The sequence below is a fragment of the Mesoplodon bidens genome, assembly GCF_964165515.1.
Source record: "Mesoplodon bidens genome assembly, chromosome: 19".
NCBI lineage: Eukaryota > Metazoa > Chordata > Mammalia > Artiodactyla > Ziphiidae > Mesoplodon > Mesoplodon bidens.
The window spans coordinates 28747739-28772885 of record NC_138179.1 but is presented as its reverse complement, the minus strand read 5'-3'; the positions used below and the strand labels follow the sequence as shown (position 1 = coordinate 28772885).

Sequence of the window (25147 nt, the reverse complement as noted above, 5' to 3'; positions counted from 1 at the left end):
GGGGAAAGGTAAAGTTTTGCCTCCCCTACATGTATGACGACTTCTGGGCTACTTACATGTCAGACTGAAAACTCAACGTCTTCTACTTAGTTTTTTATTTCTTCCATAATATTTCTATATTCCAACACCACTTAATTTTTTTGACAGTTTGGAAATGGACCAAAAGCACAACAACAATAACAAAAATAGATAAGGTGGATTTCATCAAAATTAAAAGCTTTTGTGCACCAACTCAATAGCAAAGAAATAAACAAGTCATGGGGATATGATGCACAGCATGGAAACTAGAGTTGATAACACTGTGTCGTCTACTGGAAACGTGCTAAGAGAGAAAATCTTAAAAGTTTTCGTCACAAGAAAAAAATTCTTGTAGCTATGTATGATGATGTATGTTACTAAACATTGTGGTGATCATTTCACAACATATACAAACCGAATCATCATGTGTCCACCTGAAACTAATATAATTTTATATGTCAGTTTTATCTAAATTTTTTGAGAAGTTTGTGCAACAGAGGGCACTATCAAAAAGTGAAAAGACAGGGGCTTCCCTGGTGGCGCAGCGGTTGAGAGTCCACCTGCCGATGCAGGGGACACGGGTTCGTGCCCCGGTCTGGGAAGATCCCACATGCCACGGAGCAGCTGGGCCCGTGAGCCATGGCCGCTGAGCCTGCGCGTCCAGAGCCTGTGCTCCGCAACGGGAGAGGCCACAGCAGTGAGAGGCCCGCGTACTGCAAAAAAAAAAAAAAAAAAAAGTGAAAAGACAATCTACAGGATGGAAGAAAATATTTGCAAACCATACATCTAATAAGAGTCCAGAATATATTAAAACTTTCACAACTCAACAGCAAAAAGAGAAACGACTCAATTACAAAATGGATAAAGGACTTGAACAGACAAAAAAAGGTATATAGATAGCCAACAAACTTATGAAAATATGCTCAAGATTAATTTGCATGAAGTATAGGTACAAATTAAAACCACATTTCACACCAACTAGAATGGCTATAATGAAATATAGTAAAATAATGAATTAAATAAACCAAAAGAATTAAATAAGTAAAAATATAATAAAATAAAATAGAGAAAATTAATAAAACCAAAATTGGTTCTTTGCAAAGAGCCACAAAACTGACAAACTTTTAGTCAGATGGACTAAGAAAAAACAGACTCACATAACTGAAAGCAGAAATGAAAACGAGGGCATTACTACCAATTTTACAGAAATAAAACAGATTATAAGAGAATACTATGAACAACTGTATGGTAATAAAGTCTATAACCTATTAGAAATGGACAAATTCCTAGAAACACAAAACCTGTCAAGACTAAGTCACGAATAAACAGAAATTCTGAATAGATCTATAACTAGTAAGACTGAACCTGTAATAAAAAATCTCCTGACAAAGGACAGTCCTGAACTTAATGGCTTCACTGGTGAATTCTACCAAACATTTAAAGAGGAACCAATATTTACAGACTTTTCCCAAAAAGTGAGGAAGGAAGACTTCCTAATTCATTCTATGAAACCAGCATTACCCTGGTACCAAAGCCAGACAAAGACACTATAGAGAAGAAAACTACAGACCAATATCCCCTGTGAACACTGATGACAAAATCTCCAGCAATATAATAGCAAATCAAACTCAGCAGCATATAAAAGGCTTATACACCATGACCAAGTGGGATTTATTGCTGGATGATTCAACATAGGAAAATGGATTAATATAAAACACATTACAAAATGAAGGGAAAAAACCTCATGATCATCTCAATTGATGCAAAAAAAGGATTTGACAAAAACACAACACCCTTTCATGATAAAAAACACTTAACAAAATAGGAATAGAAGGAAAGTACCTCAATGTAATGAAAGCCATATATGAAAAACCCACAGCAAACATAATACTCAATGGTGAAAGACTGAAAGCTTTTCCTCTAAGTTCAGGAACAAGGCAAGGATGCCCACTTTTGCCACTTCTATTCAACATAAGTACGGGAAATTCTAGCCAGAGCAATTAGGGAAGAAAAAGGAATGAAAGGTATACAAATTGGAAAGGAAGAATTTTCTCTGTTCAAAGATAATATGGGGCTTCCTTGGTGGCGCAGTGGTTGGGAGTCCGCCTGCCCATGCAGGGGACATGGGTTCGTGCCCCGGTCTGGGAGGATCCCACATGCCACGGAGCAGCTGGGCCTGTGGGCCATGGCCGCTAAGCCTGCGTGTCCGGAGCCTGTGCTCCGCAATGGGAGAGGCCACAGCAGTGAGAGGCCCACGTTCCGCAAAAAAAAAAAAAGATAATATGATCTTATGTATAGAAAACCCTAACAATTCCACAAAGAAACTGTTAGAGCTAATAAATGAATTCAGTACTGTCACAGAATACAATGTCAACACAGATAAGACACAGTTGTATTTCTGTTCTATACACTAACAATGAACAATCTGAAAAGGAAACTATGAAACAATCCCATTTACAATAGCATCAAAAGGAATAAAATAACTTAAAAATTAACTTAACCAAGGAGGTAAAAAACTAGTACAATGGAAATTTCAAAATACTGCAGAAAGAAATTAAAGAAGACATAAATAAATGGAATTACACCTCATGTTCAAGGACTGGATGCCTTTTCATTGTTAAGATGGCAATACTACCTAAAACAGTCCACAGATTCAATGCCAATCCCTATAAAAATCTTAATGACATTATTTGCAGAAATAGAAAAATCCATCTTACAATTCACATGGAATCTCAAGGGACCTGGAATAGCCAAAAAAATCTTGAAAAAGAAGAAAAAAGCTGGAGAACCACACTTTCTGGGCTTAAAACTTACTGCAAAGCTACAGTAATCAAAATGGTGTGGTACTGGCATAAAGACAGACATATAGACCAATGGAAGAGAACAGAGGGCCCTTGAATAAATAAACCCTTGCATATATGGTCAAATGATTTTTGATAAAGATGCTAAGACCATTCAGTGGGGAAAGGTCTTTTTTTTTTTTTTTTTTTTTTGCGGTACACGGGCCTCTCACTGCTGTGGCCTCTCCCGCTGTGAAGCACAGGCTCCGGACATACAGGCCCAGTGGCCGTGGCTCACAGGCCCAGCCGCTCCGTGGCATGCAGGATCCTCCTGGACTGGGGCACGAACCTGCATCCCCTGCATCAGCAGGCGGACTCTCAACCACTGCGCCACCAGGGAAGCCCAGGACAGTCTTTTTAACAAATGTTTCTGGGAAAACTGGATATCCACATGCAAAAGAATGAAGTCGGATCCTTACCTAACGCCACATACAAAAATTAACTCAGGGACTCCCCTGGTGGTGCAGTGGCTAAGACTCTGTGCTCCCAATGCTGGGGGCCTGGGTTCGATCCCTGGTCAGGAAACTAGATCCCACATGCATGCTGCAACTAAGAGTTTGCATGCCACAACTAAGGAGCCCTGGAGCTGCAACTAAGAAGCCCACCTGCTGCAACTAAGGAGCCTGTGAGCTGCAAATAAGGAGCCCGCTTGCCGCAACTAAGGAGCCCGCTTGCCGCAACTAAGACCCGGTGCAACCAAATAAATAAATAAATGTTAAAAAAAAAGCACAAAAACAAAAAAACTAACTCAAGTGGATTAAGCTTAAATGTAAGACCTAAAACTATAAAACTCTCAGAAGAAAACATAAGGCAAAATCGCCACCGCACTGGATTTGGGAATGATTGCTTGGATATGACACCAAGGATACACACGATAAAAGAAGAACAGACAAAGTAGACCATGAAAATTAAAAACCTGTTTATCAAAAGACAATATCAGGGCTTCCCTGGTGGCACAGGGGTTAAGAATCCGCCTGCCAGTGCAGGGGACACATGTTCAGATCCTGGTCAGGGAAGATCCCACATGCCGCCGAGCAACTAACCCTGTGTGCCACAACTACTGAGCCCGTGTGCCACAACCACTGAAGCCCACGTGCCTAGAGCCCGTGCTCCACAACAAGAGAAGCCACCACAATGAGAAGCCCGCACACTGCAATGAAGAGTAGCCCCCGCTCGGCACAACTAGAGAAGGCCTGTGTGCAGCAACGAAGACCCAACGCAGCCAAAAATAAATAAATTAAATAAATATATATATATATAAAATTTTAAAAGACAATATCAAAGAGTAAAACGCAACCCACAGAATGGGAGAAAATATTTATAAATCATTTATCTGATAAGGTACTAATGTCCAGAATATATAAAGAACTCCAAAAATTCAACAACCACAAAACCAACCTGATTAAAAAATGTGCAAAAAAACTTGAATAGAGGGCTTCCCTGGTGGCACAGTGGTTAAGAATCCTCCTGCCAATGCAGGGGATATGGGTTTGAGCCCTGGCCCGGGAAGATCCCACATGCCACAGAGCAACTAAGCCCATGCACCACAACTACTGAGCCTGTGCTCTAGAGCCCACGAGCCACAACTACTGACCCCGCATGCCACAACTACTGAAGCCCATGCGCTTAGAGCCTGTGCTCTGCAACAAGAGAAGCCACGAGAATGAGAAGTCCGTGCACTGCAACAAAGAGTAGCCCCCGTGCACCACAACTAGAGAAAGCCCATGCACAGCAATGAAGACCCAACACAGCCAAAAATAAAAATAAATTAATTAATTAAAAAAAAACTTGATTAGATATGTCTCCAAGGAATACATTTAAATGGCCAAGAAGTACATGAAAATATGCTAAACATAACAGATCATTAAGGAAATACAGATCAAAACTACACTGAGATACTACCTCACGCCCATTAATGAGCATGGCTATTATTAAACAAAACAGGACAAAACCAAGAAAATAACAAGTGTTGACGAGGATGTGGAAAATTGGTCTCCTGTACAATGTTGGTTGGAATGTAAAATGGTGCACCCACTATAGGAAACAGTACAGCGGTTCCTCAAAAATTTAAAAATAGGGCTTCCCTGGTGGCGCAGTGGTTGAGAGTCCGCCTGCCGATGCAGGGGACACAGGTTCGTGCCCCAGTCCGGGAAGATCCCACATGCCGCGGAGCAGCTAGGCCCATGAGCCATGGCCGCTGAGCCTGCGCGTCCAGAGCCTGTGCTCCGCAATGGGAGAGGCCACAACAGTGAGAGGCCCGTGTACCGCAAAAGAAAGAAAAAAAAATTTTTAAATAGATTACCAGATGACCCACCAATTCCACTTCTGGGCGTAGAGTGAAAAGAACTGGAAGCACAGACTCAGATCTCTGTAGTACACTCATGTTCACAGCAGCATTATTCACAACAGCTAAAATGTGAAAGCAACCCAAGTTTCTATCAACAGATGAACAGATAAGCAAGATGTGGTACATACATATGATGGAATATTATTCAGCCTTAAAAAGGAAAGAAGTTCTGGCATACGCTACAACATGGATGAACCTTGAGGATATTATGCTAAGTAAAATAATGTCACAAAACACAAATACTATATGACTCCACTTATATGAGGTACTTGGAACAGTAAAACTCATAAGGAGAGAAAGTAGAATTGTGATCTCCAGGGCTTGGGAGGAGGGGAAATGGACAGCTGTTGTTTGGTGGGCACAGAGTTTCAGATTTACAAGATGAAAACATTATGGGGATGGACGGTGGGACGATGGTACAACATTATGAGCATATTTAGTACACTGAACTGTACACTAAAAATGGTTAAGATAGTCAATTTTATGTTGTATTTTACCACAATAAAAATTGAGAAAAAGAAAAAGCTGATACGACATTACCAGTGGTAGAGCTTGAAAAGGCCCTTACTATAAACTCATTGACAGGATTAAATCCATTGAGAGGGAAATACAAACAAAACTACATCAGCAATTAATATTTTATAGGAAAGTGACCTGCTTCCATGGAAGAAGAAATATTCCATATGAGAAAGAGTAAGAAACCTACAAAAGGGATAATCAGATTAATACATTGAAAACCCATGACGGAGTTAACATCTGGGAGAAATGTTTACATAAAATTGGGCTCCTTTTTTCATCTCCAATAAGATACTGCAGATCTTCCAAATAACTTAGAAAACATCAGTAATATTTATCCATACACAATTGACAGAAAACCATGACAAGGTTAGTTAACACGCTTCATAAACGGTAAAAAATTATCATTTCCAGTCTGTAGCCTGGTGACAATTCTTCTGTTTTAGTTATGGTATTTGAAAACTCTTATTAAAATTTATATTAAAAGTACAGCAACAGCCAATGCTATTCCACAATGGAAAATTACTTGTTGCCATAGTTGCAAACATAACATATATTTGCACTGTGGCCTTTACTGCGCCTAAATCCCTATAAAAGGAACAAAGTCTAAAGATAAATGGTGCAATCGCCTAAGGGATAGTTTATGGTCCAATTTAACGTCCTGTACACTTCATTCACTCCAGCAATCACACTGAAGGGAGGGAGGACATGATACGTCACTGTAAGGAAAGGCAGAAGGGCTGCGAAACTCGAGGGTGGTCAAGACGCAGACAGTGGCGGTTTGCACACCTCAGCTCCTCCTCACGGCTCTTTGTCCAGGACACCTCCGCTCGGCCGACCTCCCACCCATCTCCTCTCAAACCCTGACACAGTCAGCAGGGCTCACACTTCAACACAGAGATGCCCAGAGGGTCAGGATCCCGGTCCTCAGGCCGCAGGACAGGTTCTGCCCCCAAGAACTTCCCTGATCACAGGCACTTAGCATTTTGCATTTCTTAGGAAACCATGGACCAAAAGATGCTTTTTAAGACGCCTAAAACTAGACAACAGATCAGGAAAAACAGGAAACACTACTGCTTTTCTAAGACTACCACACCAAAACAGCAGAATAGTTTCTAAGCTAATTCTCTTTTTTTTCTGGCTGAGCCCTGCTTAGTAGATATTAAATTAACTCCACATTAAGAGGAAATGTGCTGACACAGGATTTCCTTTTGCCCCCAACTCTCACGTTGGATGCATTTCACTAATCAAAGTGTGTCATGCTGCCGATGGATTTCTTACCATTTTCACCCTGAAAGATTCCTTACCTGCCCTGGGATCAACAGGCTCCATCTCTAAGAGGACCCACCCTCTCTTACCTGCTCTGCCACTCTGTTCGTTCCAGTTTATCCTCCAGATGTACACCAAGTAGAAGAGGGTTTGAAAGAAGACACAGAGAGTCAGTCCGGACCAGAGACCTGTGGGCGGGAAACAAGTATCCATTCAGATTTTCTGCAGTCCCCCTCCTGGCATCACTAACATTCTCCCGTAACTACTGTATCCACAGCGTAAACTGCAGCTTACCCTAAAATTTTAGATAATTATGGACCAGGATCAGACTCAAGCTTACCACTGACCAGGTTTGATTCCAACTCTAGTGGGAACCCACTGGAAGGCTTTAGATGGGTGTGTGCATGTACCTGTGAGGCCTGATGTTTCTAGAAGCCCACTTTGAGAACCATCTCCCCAATTGCTGTGTACAAGAGATGACTGAGAAACATTATAAACAATGCCTATCTCCTCATGAGAAGAAACTATTTAAATCACTTAAATATCATTGCATAACAAAGTGGATATAAAATACCCATTCACATATGAATAACTGCACTACAAAGCCAGCTGTCTAGGCTTGAGTTGGAACCCAGTATAAACTGGGAATTAGTCTGCTAACCTGTTCACATGTCTGGGGCCCCACATTGGCAAGGGGTCACTGAGGCTGGGCCTCCCGTGGACTCCTGGCCATTTCACGAGTTGAGAAGCAGATGGATGGACAGTTTATACCCTTTGATGGACTGATTCCATTCCTAGGAATCCAACCTCAGGAGAGACTCAGGAATGTCGTTAATATTCATAGACCTGGGATGCTCGTGACAATGTTATTTAAAAGGGGAGCAACTTACAACATGGCTAATCATTAGAGATACGCAAATCAAAACTACAGTGAGGTGCCACCTCACACCGGTCAGAATGGCCATCATTCAAACATCTACAAATAACAAATGCTGGAGAGGGTGTGGAGAAAAGGGAACCCTCCTACGCTGTTTGTGGGAATGCAAGTTGGTGCAGCTACTATGGAAAACAGTAAGGAGATTCCTCAAAAAACTAAAACTAGAGTTGCTACATGATCCAGCAATCCCATTCCTGGGCATATACCCAGACAAAACTATAATTCAAAAAGATACATGCACTCCAATGTTCATAGCCGCACTCTTCACAACAGCCAAGACATGGAAACAACCTAAATGTCCATCAACAGAGGAACGGATAAAGATGTGGTACATATACACAATGGAATACTACTCAGCCATAAGAAAGAATGAAATAATGCCATTTGCAGCAACATGGGTGGACCTAGAGATTATCATACTAAGTGAAGTCAGTCAGAAAGAGAAAGACAAATACTATATCACTTATACGTGGAATCTAAAATATGACACAAATGAACTCATCTACGAAATAGAAACAGACTCATAGACACAGAACAGACTTGTGGTTGCCAAGGTGGGGGTGGGGGTGGGGGAGGGATGGATTGGGAGTTTGGGGTTAGTAGATGCAAAGTATTACACATAGAATGGATAAACAACAAGGTCCTACTGTATAGCACAGGGAACTATATTCAATATCCTAGAATAAACCATAATGGAAAAGAACATACAAAAAATGTACATATATGTATACAACTGAGTCACTTTGCTCTACAGCAGAAATTAACACAACATTGTAAATCAGCAATACTTCAATTAAAAAATAAAAGGGGGGCTTCCCTGGTGGCACAGTGGTTGAGAGTCCGTCTGCCTGTCGATGCAGGGGACCCGGGTTCGTGCCCTGGTCCGGGAAGATCCCACATGCTGCGGATGGGCTCGCCTGTGCGTCCAGGGCCTGTGCTCTGCAACGGGATAGGCCACAGCAGTGAGAGGCCCGCCCGCGTACCGCAAAAAAAAATAATAATAATAAAAGGGGAGCAATTTAAATGTCCACTATTAGGGAAGCATTAAATAAACGATACAAGGAAATACTAGAGAATTACTAAAAACCATGTCTTTAACATGGGACCAGGGGAAATTACATATTCAGAATAACCCCACTTTTGTGAATAACAGAAAAAATACTGGGAGAAAAATAATTTTAAAAGGCTGGAATAAAATACATTGAAATACCTCAGATTTTATATTTGAGGAGTGAACTAGAGGTAATTTTAATTTTCATCATTATATTTATGTATTTTCACAAGATTTCCATGTTGTTAATGTATAATTAATAGTTTAAAAGTGTTATTTAACAAATCTGAGTACCTGCTAAATAAGTCCAATAGCGAGAAGCACTTTTATGGACAAAGACCAAAATCTGACGTGTTCTTATTCTAAAGAGCTTAGTGTCTCATAGAGTAGAGGTTTTTATGTTTTTTGCTTTTTTAAAGTAAAGCTGAATTGTGAAACCCCAGCAGCTCATAAGGCAGAGGCTCTGGCTATTTGGTTAAACGGTATTTCCCTGGTGTTGACGACGGTGCTTGGTAGGGATGAGACCGTAATAAATACTTGGCAGTTCTGTGTCCCAAACAGAGAAGGACGAAATCCTGCTTGACACTGATCAAATACCCCACAGGCTCCCAGCCTGAACCGGTCATCAAAAGATACATGACATTGAGGACAGTTACTCATTAAGCCATCACATGACAACATTTCCAAAAAGTCAGGATAAGAAACTAAGCACCTCTGTTTGTGTGGACACAGAAGGCTCTCAGGACAGCTGCAGGATTAAAATTTCACAGAGCACTGGGGACAGATTCAAAATTGTTCACACTGTAAAAATGTACTGGTTGACACAGAACAAAAGGAGCTACTTGAATACATACTACAGCATTCAGTCAGTCCTCGAATCAGACTATTTTCTGCAGAAAACACAACTCATCGTTACTAAGGAAGTCCATAGAAATTGCAGATGTGGATATAGATGCAGAACACACATACAACAACTTACCAAAAAAGCACATGACCGATTGTTTTGCACAATTCTATACATTTAGAATCTTGATAAAATGGATAGATTTCTCAAACTATGTATAATTTGCCAAAGTTGACCCCCCGCAAAAGATATAAAGTCTAAACAAACTGATTTCAGGGAAGAAGTTGTAAAAGCTGTAACAAAGTCCTCCAAAACACCCAGCATGACAGTTTCATAGAATTTAGCCAAACCTTCATAATACAGATCATTCCTATACTATGTAGATTGTTTCAGGGCACCCAAACAGGAAATAATTTCAATTCTCTTTATGTTATGAATGTAACATTAATGCTATTAATATCAACCCTTAGAAAGATTACATACAAGATAAAGCTACAGACCAATCTTCCTCATAACTATCATTGCAAAATTCTTGAATAAAATATTAGCAGACTCCAGCAGCTCGCTGGAAGAGTAGCACACAACAATCAGGACTGTTCTATATGAGGAAACCAAGTGGTATCACTTATCATCATAATCGATCTAAGGAGAACAATGATAGAATCATCTCTATAGGCACTAAAAGGCCATTTGACAAAATCCTCAACCATCCTTGCTGGAAACATTCAATAAAGCAGACTCCATGGATACCTCCTGAACATTGTTTTTAAAAAGATGCACACATAAACTTATTTATGTGTGTCTTTGTGTATGCTTTGATGACATATTTAAGACCATTTAAAAATCGAGACGGAGTAACTGTGGTTCAGGCATGGAGCTGGGTGGCCTTTGTGGATGTGGTTTCAGACACATTCCTGCGTCATCGAGAACTTGAATTTTCTGCACTGTATCAGACTCAAGGACACCAACAGCCGTTGTCAAAATAATCTCTGCCAGCAGCTGCAACCTTATGATATCAAGGTCTCCCCTTGTAACTATGCAACCATTTCAACCCCAGCCAATCCTTGCTTAACAAGCACCCTTACTTCTCGCCAGCTCCAATACTAACTCTTGAAAAACAGCTTACGCAGCTTTGTGGTTTTTGCCTTTATAAGCCTCCCCCGTTTTGTAGTCTGGCAGAAAACAAGAACAGCTTCTTGAATCTGTGTCTCCCAGTCTATAGTCCTCATCTTGCCTCAAATAAAACTCTCTTCTGTTCCTTAACACAGATTGTTTATTGATTATTGGCATCAACACTGTGTATGTCAGCCCCAAATCCAACATGCTATTTGGTAGAGAAACATCAGAAGCACTATCTCTGAGGTCCTAAACAAGACAAGCATTTCCACTAATACCATGACAATTTATTGTTCTACTACAGGTGTTTAGGCAGGAAAAAGAAATCAGTGGAATAACATCTGGAATGGAGAATATAAAATTATAAGATTATTTGTAGACGATATGATTGTATCCTTGAAAAATCCATAAGCATCATCTGAAAACTACTGCAAACAGCAAGAGGAATTCGGAATTGTAACAAGATAGAAAATTCACAATCATTAACAGCTCTCTACATACAACCAACTTTTAGATTATGCAATGAAAGAGAAGGCATCCAATGGCAACAAAAGGATACAATGTCGAGGATACTCTTTACAAGGGAAATGACAAAAGCATGCCTGAGCAGAAGCTAGCATTTCTCAAATGTTCATAAGATATTTGAACATAGAAGCTGAGACTGCCAGGAAAGCACCTATTTTATGAAAACACAGATGGCCTCCAGGTCTTGGACCGAGATAATAATAAAGAAAATTTTATTTCTTCCTTTCCGATTTGGACCCTTTTTAATTCTTTTTCTTGCCTAACTACTCTGTCTCCAACTTCCAATAGAAAGAGCAAAAGCAGACATCCTTGTCTTATTCTTGGACCGGAGGGAAACATTCTGTCTCAGCACTGAGTGCTATGTTAGCCATCAGTTCTTCATGTATGGCCTTCATCATGCTGGACAATCTTTCGTCTTTTGTGAATCACTTTTACATATTTTTCTCTCCCATTTCATTTTTTTTAACGTGGTAAAATGTACATAACATAAATTTACCCTTTTAAGCATTTTAAAAGGTGTAATTCGGTGGCCTTACACGCATTCACCACTATTCACCACTATGGACAGAAATTTATCATCATCCCAAATGGGAACTGTGCACCCATGAGCCCACTGCCCTCCAGACGTTAGTAACCACCATTCTGTTTCTGTCTCTATGCATGTGGCTGGGTACCTTGCATAAGTGGAATCACGCAATATTTGTCTCCAGTTCATTTTACGTGATTTTGTCAAACTTCCCCTTTCGTATCTCTGCTTTATTCTACCTTTGGTTGTTTCTAAAGTGGTCTTCATTTCTGTTCAAGTGTTCTTTTTCTTTTCCATTTCTTTCCTAAGTTTTAATTACTTGTTTGTCCTCTCCTTATTGTTTTCTCATCTAATCTTTAATCTTTTAAAGCATTTCTTTGGGCTTTTTCTTTTCCTTCAAAGATTATGTTTTGGTCTCTCAAGAAATTGTGAGAATTATCCATCTGGATGTTCATTATTTCATATAAGGTTGTTTTTTTTTTTTTTTTTTTTCAGTACGTGGGCCTCTCACTGTTGTGGCCCCTCCCGTTGCGGAGCACAGGCTCCGGACGCGCAGGCTCAGCGGCCATGGCTCACGGGCCCAGCCGCTCCACGGCATGTGGGATCCTCCCGGACCGGGGCACGAACCTGTGTCCCCTGCATCGGCAGGCGGACTCTCAACCACTGCGCCACCAGGGAAGCCCTCATATAAGGTTTTATCTCCTCTTCCTTAGAGGTGTATGTGTGTACACATCTGTGTAGTGTCTATGCATGGGCACTGGGTTTGTTCTTTTCTGGCTAATACTGATCTGTGGACACAAAGAGCTCTAGCGGGCAAGTATTTGCTGAAGAAGAGCATGGTGGTTTAGGGCAGGTATCCAAGGCAGCCTGAGGCTCTAATTCAGGTTTACCGCCTTAACATCTTTCGTAAAATCTGTTTTTTCTTGCCATGGAAATATATGCAAATAGTCATAAACATATGAAAAGGTGCACAGCATCATTAGTCATCAGGGAAATGCAAGTTAAAAATCACACTGAGAGGGCTTCCCTGGTGGCGCAGTGGTTAAGGATCTGCCTGCCAATGCAGGGGTCACGGGTTTGAGCCCTGGTCCGGGAAGATCCCACATGCCACAGAGCAACTAAGCCCATGCACCACAATTACTGAGCCTGTGCGCCACAACCACTGAGCCCACGTGCTACAACTACTGAAGCCCACGCGCGTAGAGCTCGTGCTCCGCAACAAGAGAAGCCACTGCAATGAGAAGCCCACACACTGCAACGAAGAGTAGTCCCCGCTCGCCGCAACTAGAGAAAGCCCAGGCACAGCAACGAAGACCCAACACAGCCAAAAATAAATAAATAAAATTTTAAAAAAAATCAAATCACACTGAGAAACCACTACACAGTTACCAGAATGGTTCATTTTTTTAAAACTGACATCATCAAGTGCTGGAGAGGCTGTAGAGCTAGTAGACTGTCTCACACACACACACCACACACACTCTACACATGCACCCACACACACACATATAACACACATACACACTCACACACACACACAAAAAACACTCTACACACGCACCACCACACACACACGGGGACTGTGAATTGGTACAAGCACAATGGAAAGTTATTTGACTACTGAAGTTATGCATGTATCTGCTTCCACGTGGAAATTCTCTAGCAGTGACTAGATATAGGGGTATAAGGGGGATGCTGGTAACCTTCTGGGTGGTAGATATACAGGTGGGTTATCTTTGCCATAATTCAGTGTACACATTTATAATTCACGCACTGTTTTGTATTTATATCATATCCAATACAAATGTAGTGTTTTATTACCCCCAAAAAATATGCTAGACTACATGCAAGGTTCAAACGTGTGATCTGTTCAGCAGTCAGCAGGGAGAGCTTTCCTAAAGGCAAGTGGGAAATAAACACCTTAATTCTCTGAGTCTCAGGGGATGAAGGTTGCTGAGTGTATGCCCAGGACTCCTTCCTTCCTTCTGGCCCTAATCTGGTCTCCTAGAAAACTGGATGATTTGCTCATAACTTATGCCACACTGCAAGGAATATATTGACTGCATACATATTTTTAAAAATGTTAACATCTTGTACCTCCTTTTACCCCATCGTGGATTAGTCTGAGGACCTGGATAACAGAATTAAGTGCAATGTGGCACATCTCTCTATCATGTTCAGGTCTCTTGGTAGCAAGTGGCAAAAAAATTCAATTCAAACACTGGGTCCCTGACATTTGGAAATTGACTGGTTTATGACAGGAACTGTGAAGATGTCCTTCACAGAGGTGCTTTTAGCTTCCAGCCTTAACTGAACACAAACGATCTTATCAGGACTTGTCTCTGAGCTCTGCCTTTGTATCAGCTTTATTCTCAGTGAGTCATTTCCCCTGGGGTGCCAACAAATTAGCTACAGGTGGCTCTAGGATTCTACCATCTGCATAGCTGGTGAGCGCATGGGGAAAGCATGTCTCTGTCATGATAGTTCTAAGCAAAGTTCTGGGAGGGCTGAATGGTCAGGCTTGGGTCACCTGCACCGGGGAGGGGGTCACAGAGTGGACCACCCACAATGAAGAAACTTTAAGGACAAAAAAGGGGTAATGGACTAGGAAAAGTATGGTGGCCAGGCGTACTATATTTCCCCAAAGAAATAGCTTGTAGGCACTCACCCCACAATCCTGTACCTGCAGTGGTAATCTCACTCGCCCAGAGATACTTAAATCCATGGGCACATCTTAATCAAAAGCTGGAAGGGGAGCGTTTCAACTTGGGGGTGAAAGAATCCCCAGTCCACTCTTCGGTTTCATAAACACACCACCTTGTTCTGCTGAAGAATCTGGACATGGGTTTCCTTAGGTCCATCTCCCAAGGTAACAGAAATAAAAACAAAAATAAACAAATGGGACTAAATTAAACTTACAAGCTTTTGCACAGCAAAGGAAACGATAAAAGAAAACAAAAAGACTACCTACGGAATGGGAGATAATATTTGCCAACAATGCGACCGACAGGGCTTAATTTCCAAAATATACAAACAGCTCATAATACTCAACAACAAACAAACAACCCAGTCGAAAAATGGGCAGAAGACCTAAACAGACATTTCTCCAAAGAAGAAATACAAATGGCCAATAGGTACATGAAAAGATGCTCAACACCGATGAGTAACAGAGAAATGCGGGACTTCCCTGGTGGCACAGGGCTTAAGGCTTTGAGCTCCCAATGCAGGGGGCCTGGGTTCAATCCCTGGTCAGGGAACTAGATCCCACAAGCATGCCGCAACTAAGGCCTGGCGCAAATAAATAAATAAAATAAAAATTTTTTAAAAAGAGAAATGCAAATCAAATCTACAATGAGGTATCACCTCACACCGGTCAGAATGGCCATCATTAAAAAGTCTACAAATAACAAATGCTGGAGAGGGTGTTGAGAAAAGGGAACCCTCCTACACTGTTGGTGGGAATGTAAACTGGTGCAGCTACTATGGAGAACGGTATGGAGGTTCCTCAGAAAATATACTACCATATGGTCCAGCAATCCCACTCCTGGACATATACCCAGACAAAACTCTAATTCAGAAAGATACATGCACGGCTATGTTCACAGCAGCACTGTTCACAATAGCTAAGACACAGAAACAATGTAAATGTCCATCAGCAGATGAATGGATAAAGAAGATGTGGTATATATATACACAATGGAATACTACTCAGCCATAAGAAAGAATGAAATAATGCCATTTGCAGCAACATGGGTGCAACTAGAGGTTATCATATTAAGTGAAGTAAGTTAGAGAGAAAGATGATATCACTTATATGTGGAATCTAAAATATGACACAAATGAACTTATCTATGAAACAGAAACAGACTCACAGACATAGAGAATACACTGGTGGTTGCCAAAGGGGAGTGGGCTGGGGGAGGGATGGAGTGGGAGGTTGGGATTAGCAGATGCAAACTATTATATATAGGATGGATAAACAACAAGGTCTTACTGTGTAGCACAGGGAACTATATTCAGTATTCTATGATAAACCATAATGGAAAAGAATTTTTTTTAAAAAAGAATGTATATAGAGAATTCCCTGGCAGTCCAGTGGTTAGGACTCTGTGCCTTCACTGCTGAGGGCCCAGGTTCAATCCCTGGTTGGGGAACTAGGATCCCACAAGCCGTGCAGGGGGAAAAAAAAAAAAAAAGGCCTCCCTGGTGGTGCAGTGGTTGAGAATCTGCCTGCCAATGCAGGGGACATGGGTTCGAGCCCTGGTCTGGAAAGATCCCACATGCCACAGAGCAACTGGGCCCATGAGCCACAGCTACTGAGTCTGCACGTCTGGAGCCTGTGCTCCGCAACGGGAGAGGCCGCGATAGTGAGAGGCCCGTGCAAGGCGATGAGGAGTGGTCCCCAATTGCCGCAACCAGAGAAAGCCCTCGCACAGAAACGAAGAGCCAACACAGCCATAAATAAATAAATAAATAAATTTTTTTAAAAGGCAAAATTCCTTTAAAAAAAAGTATATATATGTATAACTTAATCACTTTGCTGTACAACAAAAATTAACACAACACTGTAAATCAACTCTACTTCAATTTTAAAAATTACACACACAAAAAAAGAATTTGGATGTGGTTTTTAAAATATGCCCCAAAAATGCCATCAATTGATTTCTCCAGTTAATAAAAAAAAATGTTCAAGAGTTGGCAAAGAGTCAAACTCCTGGTTTTGTTGCCATTAGAATCACGACAGATTCTTCTTAAGATCCTCCTGTCTAATCCTCAGCAGGAGAAGCAGCCCTTTGCTGCTCAGAGGCTAACTTGCCTTAGCTGATATTTTGACAGGATGCCTTAGATTGCCTATTTTCACGTTGGAATTCTGTTCATTATTTACATTTTAAAAAATTGTGGCATGAGTCCTGTCAGTTGACCTAGTCCCTTACATAACATTTATTAGCTCAGAGTTTAGAACGGTCACTCAATGAACTGTGAGCAAATTTAAACATCGCCACATGGTTCCAGAAACACGTTTCCCCACTTTCTGAAAGTCTGCTTTACACCACTGTGCTTTTACTGAAGACCTACATTAGTACCTGTGTTTGCTAATGGAAAGAAATCCAAAGAGGATTTTCACTTTTAGGAGAGAAGGAGGTGAAGAGTGAAAATAGCATACAGCGTTTGTAACTGCTACTTGGCTTTACTCCATTTTGGCTTAGGAACAGGTTCACGGGAATGCTCTCCTCTGGGACAGCGGGAGAATCCTGCACTGACCTTAGACCGTGGGCCTACTGTGCACAGGCAACGCTTGGGTATGAAGCTGGCTTAGACACCGGTATGTGCTGGAAGCTACAGCTTTTCCCGGTAAAGTAAAAGGCCTGCTCACCAGCAACCTCCCCTTCACCAGCAAGATCACCATGGTATCTCCATGTGAACTTCATGTTTTTGGCCAAAAGGCGGCAAGGAAGAAGGTGAAGGAGAGTTTGATGGTCATGCCACCTTCCTTCCTTCACCAAGAATCTCTTTAAATAACTCTCAAACTACTGTGGCTATTGAGAAAGCCACAAACGTGGACAGTGCAAGCACGGAGGCTGGAGTACTTGAGACTGTACCATTCCTTTGTTCAATAAATATTTACAGAGTACCTACAACCGACCAGATTCTTTGCTTGGTACTGACACTACGTTGAACACGAGAGACAGACACAAACAAATGGGTAAGGGACAGAGTGGCAGAGCCTGGTGTTTCAGACACGGTGGTCAGTGAAGGCTTCTTTAAGGAGGTTACATTTAAGCAGAGATGGAATTAACTTAGCTGAGCACTCCAGGCCGAGGAAAAAGCAGAGTACAAAAGCCCCGAAGTGGAGGTGTGCTTCCCGTTCTGCGAACAGCAAGACAAGCACTCCACTAAGTGGGAGAATCACACAAACTGAGGCTGGAGAGGAGGCTGCAGGCCAGGACACGTACGGCTAGTCAAGTATTTTGGATTTTGTTCTATGTGTCACAGGAAGCCACTGGAAAGCTTTGAGCAGGGAAGTAACAGCGTCAAGGGTCTCGTGAAAGGATCACTGACAGCTGGGTGGGGAATGGCTGCAGCAAAGCGTATCAGTCAGGATCCAGCCGTGAAGAGAACCCACTCCAGTTACTGCGGGTGGAGGGGATCTGAAGAGTAAGAGAGGTCAGAGGGACGCATGGGGTGATACCACTGATGAGAAGCTGCTGAAAATTCCCCTGGCTGGAAGGAACCCAGGGGAGCTGCACCAGCACCAGTGCCACCTGGAGATGCTGTCACTGTCATCCTGTATCTCCTAGAAAGGGGCCACTTTGACCAAGGAAGGAATCATCCCAGCTCCTCTTCTACTACAGAAACACCCGGCAACTGCCACACTGCTGACTCCAGAAGCAGAAAGCTGCTTTCCTCCTCCACCTTCTGATTCCTGCTCACGCCTCCTACTAGTAGAACTCACTGGAAGCCAGCTGGCAGGAGAACCCGGGAAAATAGTTCTCACACTCTGGGTGTCTGTGGGACAGATTATAAAAGGGCAAGTGGAGGACTGAGAAATGACAGTAAATAACCTTCACCGAGTCCACAGTAGAAGCAGGAAACCCAGTAGGATGCTACATAAAGTGCTGGTGAAAATGGTTATGGCTTGAACTAGGGCAAAAGTGGTTCAATTCAACCACTGGTATTTTTTTATGGTATTTTTTTTCTTCAATCACTGGTATTTTTTAAATTAATAATATGTATTTTATTCTATAAAGAAATAAACTATGTTCCAATGTGAGTTACTCTGATAAGGTAATTTTCATAGACTTTTTTCCACGAACATAACAAATATAATAGAGAAAACTCAAACAACCTCAGCAACTATGATATATTTCTCTTTGTGTGACCAGTGTTGTAAAAATAGTCTCCAAAACTTTCTGAGAGTTTGTAACCATCCTGTTAAAATGACATACTATTATTTCTTTTAATTGACAAATACATACATGACCAGTTGTCCTTCAACTGGTAAACCACTGGTATTTTTATTATGTTTTGAAACTAGGGCCAAAGAGAAGAGTCAGGATGATCCTAAGGACTTTGGCCTGTGTAAATGGGATGAAGGACGGTACCACTTACTGAGACTGGGAACAGGTGGAGGCGTGCATTGTATTTGTCTCGTGGATGAAGAGAAACCAACAGTTCTATGTACAGCTACCTTTAAGATGCCTATTATGAATCCCAGTATGAGTGGGATAGAGTTGAACATACTGATTGGAGTTCAGAGGAAAGGGTGGGACCAGATGGGATTTAAAACCTTCTCTGACCACCACGCACGGGATTAGATGAGGCTGTGACTGTGGAAAGAGAAGAGGTCCAAGGACTGAGCCCTCAGGCACCTGAACACATCAGGAGGCCTGGAAGGGGAGAAAGGTCCAGCAAGGAAAAACCCAGAGGACTTGGTGAGGGAGGGAAAAGAAAAACCAGAAGAATACAGGGTGATGGCGAACAAGCAAACACACTGTCTCCAGAAGATGGCAATGACTGCGGAGTGTGGAGGCCAAGTAATCAATAAACAACTTATCATAAGACTAAAAGAGGTTTTTTTTTTCTGGCCAAACTGAGGACTATAGCCCAGGAGTGCAGTCTCCACCAAGGAGGAAAGCGCTCTGGCGAAGCATGGTTTTCAACAGTTTTATATCTTGTCAGGACAAAGAACACACATCAAACAGGACGACAGGATACATTCCTTCAAGGTTTCAAAAGAGACAGCGAGCCAGCACGACCCTGGCGTCTGGGAGGGAAGCTCACCTTCGAGGGAGCATCAGCATCGGCGTCCCAGAAGGGGACAGACAATCCCAACTTCAAAGTGGAGTCCTTCACTTCTGGATAACGCATTCTTTCCCTGAGTGGTGAAAGCAGATGCAAGAGGTAAACAACCACGTGACAAGCTGATAAAGCCCAAGTCAAATCAGGTACAAGCCAGAAGGACTTTCTGCAATCTCTGCAGGTGCAGAAGAGAGCTAGGGGAGAACCCAGCTGCCGCGGGCATTGTCACGTGGGCGCAGGAGGGGGGTCCGAGCTAGCTGCTCCTCTAGAGAGGGAGGGAACCCTTCCCTCCCAGGGACCTGGCGGGGGGGCCCGGAGAGCGGCTGGTAAAGGGTAAACGAGGGCGTGGGGGCGGGGCTGCTGAGGGGCACTCACCTGGGCGCCGAGTCCCCGCGGCTCCGAGCTGGATGGGAGCGGGCCGGGCGGGCCGAGGGGCGCCGCGGCGTAAGGGCGACGCCTCCTGAGCCGCTTGGCGCGGGGCCCGGTCGGCGGGGTCGTGACCGCGGGCCCCGCCCCCAGCTCGGTCCAGCCCAGCCGGCGGCACCGGCGTCCTCGCCCCTTCTCCTGCCGACTCCTGGGGGCGGGGCCCACGCGGCGTCCGGCCTGCGGAGGTCACGTGGGCCACGCTGGCCAATCGGCGCGCGGCTCGGGGTCGACCCGGGCTCGCAGGGCGTTGGCCGGGTAGTTAGCTGCAGCTGGGCGAGCGCGTCGGCGGGACGGAGGTGCGGCCGGGGTCGCTGGGCCCGGGGACGGGGGGTGGGGATGGAGAGGCACCGCCCGGCGGCCCCGCGTCTGGCCCGCTCACCCCCCACGGCGCCCGATCTCCCCTGTCCCCGCAGGACTGGCCATGGAGCGCGAGGTCCAGCGGGTTCGCGCGGCGTTCGGGTCCGGCCGCTCGCGCCCCCTGACGTTCCGGCGGCGGCAGCTCGAGGCCCTGCGCGCGATGGTGCAGGAGCGCGAGAGGGACATCCTGACGGCCATCGCCACCGACCTGAGCAAGGTGCGCCCCCGGGACCTGCGCTGCACGGCCTGCGCCTTTTCCGCGGGCAGCTGTGGCCCTTTCCCTTCCCCTGGATTTGGGTCATTCGTCCGCTTCGTGTATTGCAGGCCTCTTCCTACGAGTCGGGTTCTTGTCTTTTAACTTTGCGGTTTCTTATGCAGACACAGGGTTTTGCTTGTCGTCGTTGCGCTCAGATTTCCCTCGATGATGTTAGGTGTCAGATCTGTGCACCGGCGAGTCACCCGGGGACCTTGTTACGATGCAAACGATGCTTCACTGGGTCTGGGGGGAGGGGGTCTGAGATCCCGAGTTTTTGTAAGAAGCTCCCAGGTGATGTACCAAGCTGCCCTGTTTTGGAACCACGCTTTGAGTAGCAAGGCCTTGGGGGAGTGTTTCGGGTTTAAAAATAGTCCCCTACGTTTTATAACGCCGTTGTTACCATTTTGTTTTTAATTTTTATCTTCATTTGAGGGGTAACAAGGCCTTGCTCTGGCTTTGCCAGGCTCCTTCGGCCCCTCCCCCCGGAAGATTATTTTGAGGGGTAGTAACATCAGTAGTAACGACAGGAACTCTAAAACTTCCTGTGTAGCACTTTTGGTGGAGAGGGACTGTGATGTCAAGTAGTCAAGGTGGATTTAAGCAAGATACCCCAAAAAGTCTGATTCATTCACTCTACAAGCATTTCTGTGGGTGTATATATAGGACTACTAAAGAAGTACAATAAATTCCTTGCCCTTGAGGGCTTTAAGTTTGGTTGGGAAACAAAACAAGCACAGATAAAGTGGGACTATAGTTTTAAGCCAGTGTATTAAGGCTAAAATGTTAAGATATAGGGGAAAGCATAATGACTGCGGTTTGTAAAGTGTGATCAAGGCACACCATTATTGATTAGGGAACTCTTTGTGAAAGAGTTAACATTTAAGCCTGACTTTAAATGGCTTGGGTCAGTAAAGAAGGATTTAAAGGGACTGAATATATTAAGAGGGGAATTAACAAGTCCTTACTGTGGGCTTGGAGGACACACAGGAATCTGCATGGCAAACCAAGCTAGTCTGACAGGTGTGCCTGTCCTGATGCTTTTTTTTTTTTTTTTTTTGCATTGCCGTAAGGCTTAGTTCCCCGACCAGGGATCAAACCCGTGTCCCCTGCAGTGGAAGCACAGAGCCCTAACTACTGGACCGTCAGGGAATTCCCTGGCCCGATGCTTCTGACATTCAGGGCCAAGTGTGTCATACCCACAAAGGTTAACTGTGACCTTCTTGTAACAGAGTGAATTCAACGCATACAGTCAAGAAGTCATCACCGTGCTTGGGGAAATTGATCTCGCGCTGGAGAAGCTTCCCGAATGGGCTGCCGCTAAACCAGCTCAGAAGAACCTGCTCACCATGCTGGACGAGGCCTACGTCCAGCCAGAGCCCCTGGGAGTCGTGCTCATTATCGGAGCTTGGAACTACCCCTTTGTCCTCACCATCCAGCCTCTGATAGGAGCCATCGCTGCAGGTCTGGTGTCAGCTTCCGTCCTTATGCTGTCCTCGAGAGGCGTGTTCTCTGAAACTGGTTGTACATTAAGGATAGTGGTTAGTTAAATGCATTTGCTGTGGTGGCTTGCCTTGGTTTACACCAGCAGTGTGTTGAGAATTCATCAACGTTATTATTACTTGTTCAGTGGGCTCCAGGGGTTTGTGGGATGACTGCTCTTTGGAGCCCTGGAGAATGAACCTGTGAGGGTGTAGGGGCACGTGCGAGTCCACAGGCCCAGGTGTGGGGTCAGACGTCCACGGTGTCATGTGATTTCAGTCGCCACCGCTGGCTTTGGATGAACCAGTTGATTCTGTCTGACCCCTTTCTTCATTCAAATAAGGGCTCTGGGAGTAATGCTTTCTTGGGTCTACAGCAAATGCTAAGGGACTCATTTCTCAGTTAACCTGGATCCAGACCAACAGCTTTATGTTGGCAAAGCTTGTTTGTGCAATAATCCCAGGGCAAAAGGAAAATCCAAGGGTGGCAGTGAGAGCTGTGAGAGAAGGCCAGGGGCCTGGGGGAGCCTGGCTGGGGCCTCTCGTCAAGGACCTACGTGGTGAGCACTGAGGAGTCAGCTTCTGGGAAAGAGGCGGTGGGACGAGCGCTCACGCGTGCGGTGAGGAAGGCAGGATGCAGAGCCAGAAATAACCAGAGGAGTTAACCCTTAGCCTATGCTCCCCACAGGAGCACCGTCTCGTGGATGTTAGAATCACTCAAGTACTAGACAATGTTGTCCTGCTTTTTGCTTTGTTTAGGAAATGCTGTGATTATCAAGCCTTCTGAAGTAAGTGAAAATACAGCCAAGGTCTTGGCTAAGCTCCTCCCTCAGTACTTAGACCAGGTAAGAGGGCCTTGCCCCTTCTCTGGCACGTCTGTCTGTCTGTCTGGCACATCTGTCTGTCGTGGGGAACACACTCTGCTCTTCATGCTGGCTTGCGTCATTGGTGGTCAGGCCTCCACACTCATTTTCCCTCAGCCTCCCACGTCTGGCTTAACGAGAGAAGTTAAGTTCCAAAAAAACTGTGGAATAGTTCAGCTATTGTAGTTACACAGTTTGGTCAGGCCCGTGGCTTTATCGGCACCCCTGCTATTAACAAAGCCTCCGCTCCGTTTGGCATTTCGAATTAACCTTTGATCTGACATGATTTTAGGTGTATCCTTTTAGTGAGTTATTTAATGAGGGACTGGTACCGTGCTGGGCCCTCTTCATGAGGTACAGTTACATGAGCACACATCTACATTTAAATGGGCATGTTTGTGGCCTGAAAACTACAGAAAGAAAAAGGCCCCCTGACCCAGAGTGTGAACCCTCACCCAGAGTTACAGTGCTGGCATTTAAGAGTATCGGGGGGAAGGGTAAGCTGTGACAAAGCGAAAGAGAGGCATGGACATATATACACTACCAAACGTAAGGTAGATAGATAGTGGGAAGCAGCCGCAGAGCACAGGGAGATCAGCTCGGTGCTTTGTGACCGCCTGGAGGGGTGGGATGGGGAGGGTGGGAGGGAGGGAGATGCATGAGGGAAGGGATGTGGGAACAGATGTATATGTATGACTGATTCACTTTGTTATAAAGCAGAAACTAATTAAAAAAATATTAAAAAAAAAAAAAAAGAGTATCGGAAGCTGGGACTTCCCTGGTGGTCCAGTGGTTAAGACTTCGCCTTCCAATGCAGGGGGTGCGGGTCCGATCCCTGGTCGGGGAGCTGGGATCCCGCGTGCCTTGCAGTCAAAAAACCAAAACAGAAAACAGAAGCAGTATTATAACAAATTCAATACAGACTTTGTAAATGGTCCACATCAAAAAAAAAATCTTTAAAAAAAAGAGTATCGGAAGCGGTGGAGAAAAGACGATCTCTGAAGCAGAGGTCTGGTGCCCCCCGTGGAGGAGATTGTGACGCCACGTGAACTGGGGCCGTTAGCTCTGCGTGGAGGAGTCCTCGGTGCGTGCCAGGGAGACGCATCTGTGCAGCATCACACCTGTAGTCGGCCACGTTTTCTGACAGCGGTCTACAGGCCAACCCCGGCTCTTGGAGGAGCCATGCTCCCCATGTTGGCACATCCCTGCCACAGCGGCCACGGAGCAGTGTCGTCCCAGGGCCTGGGGTACCCGGTGCAGAAGGGCGGTGAAGGCAGTCAGGCAGGGCAGATGCTTCACTGTCTCACTCTGCCCGGATGGGGGTCGTCCTTCCGGCCCTGCTTCACTTGGCTTGTTGGGGACCAACGACACAGGCTCTGTGGATTCAGGCGGAGGCAAGCTAAAGCTTGAAACACCTGTCGGGCCGTTGAGCTGTGAGTAGAGATGGAGGGGAAACACGAGGCCCACCAGCCGACTTGTGCTTGGTGTCCTGCGGCTGCTCTTCACACCGTTACCATCCTCTCTCGTGCGAAAGCTGCAGACGGTCGCACAGTGCACGTGAGGGTTCAGTGCAAAGCCCTGTGACGTCCCCCCATCACAAGAGGAGGCTGAGGCTCGGAGGCGTCGGGCGGCCGCCAGCGGGCACATGAGCTAGAGGATGACGGGGTGCAGGTGCAGCCCGGACCTGCCCCTGGAAACGCTCCCCTGCCGGCCTTGGCACACGTTCGGGCAGCAGTTACTCGGTTCCCCCCATGGCCTGAGCCCCACGCTGAGCCGAGTGCAGAGAGGACGTCCGGGTGGACGCGCCTGGGGCCTGTCCTGTGGTCACCGACAGCGGCCACGTTCCCACAACCCTCCCCTCGCCCAGCCCCCATCTTGTGGTTTCCCGGGGCCAGTCTCCACCTTTTCCTGGTTTCACTGAATGTTACGTGTTTACGTCAGACAATAGGATTCCTTCGGTGATGCGAGCGTTTTTCTT

General features: G+C 44.7%; 2 protein-coding genes across 2 annotated transcripts in view; one reads left to right on the top strand and one right to left on the bottom strand.

Moving 5' to 3' along the window:
• Positions 1 to 6595: 6595 nt before the first annotated feature.
• On the bottom strand, positions 6596 to 20638 carry LOC308607031 (uncharacterized protein; the record flags this gene model as incomplete). Its single annotated transcript, XM_081218625.1, has 4 exons — positions 6596 to 7178; positions 19772 to 19865; positions 20165 to 20526; positions 20627 to 20638. The coding sequence occupies 4 exons, from the start codon at positions 20636 to 20638 to the stop codon at positions 7161 to 7163; spliced, it is 486 nt and encodes a 161-aa protein (XP_081074751.1). The 3' UTR covers positions 6596 to 7160.
• The window catches only part of ALDH3A2 (aldehyde dehydrogenase 3 family member A2), a 16408-nt gene continuing 11693 nt past the window's right edge, over positions 20433 to 25147 (top strand). Inside the window, exons 1-4 of the mRNA XM_081219661.1 lie at positions 20433 to 20511; positions 20629 to 20789; positions 22058 to 22289; positions 23066 to 23151. Coding sequence (XP_081075787.1) covers positions 20637 to 20789; positions 22058 to 22289; positions 23066 to 23151 — 471 coding nt within the window. The 5' untranslated portion in view covers positions 20433 to 20511; positions 20629 to 20636. The remainder of the gene's footprint in view (positions 20512 to 20628; positions 20790 to 22057; positions 22290 to 23065; positions 23152 to 25147) is intronic.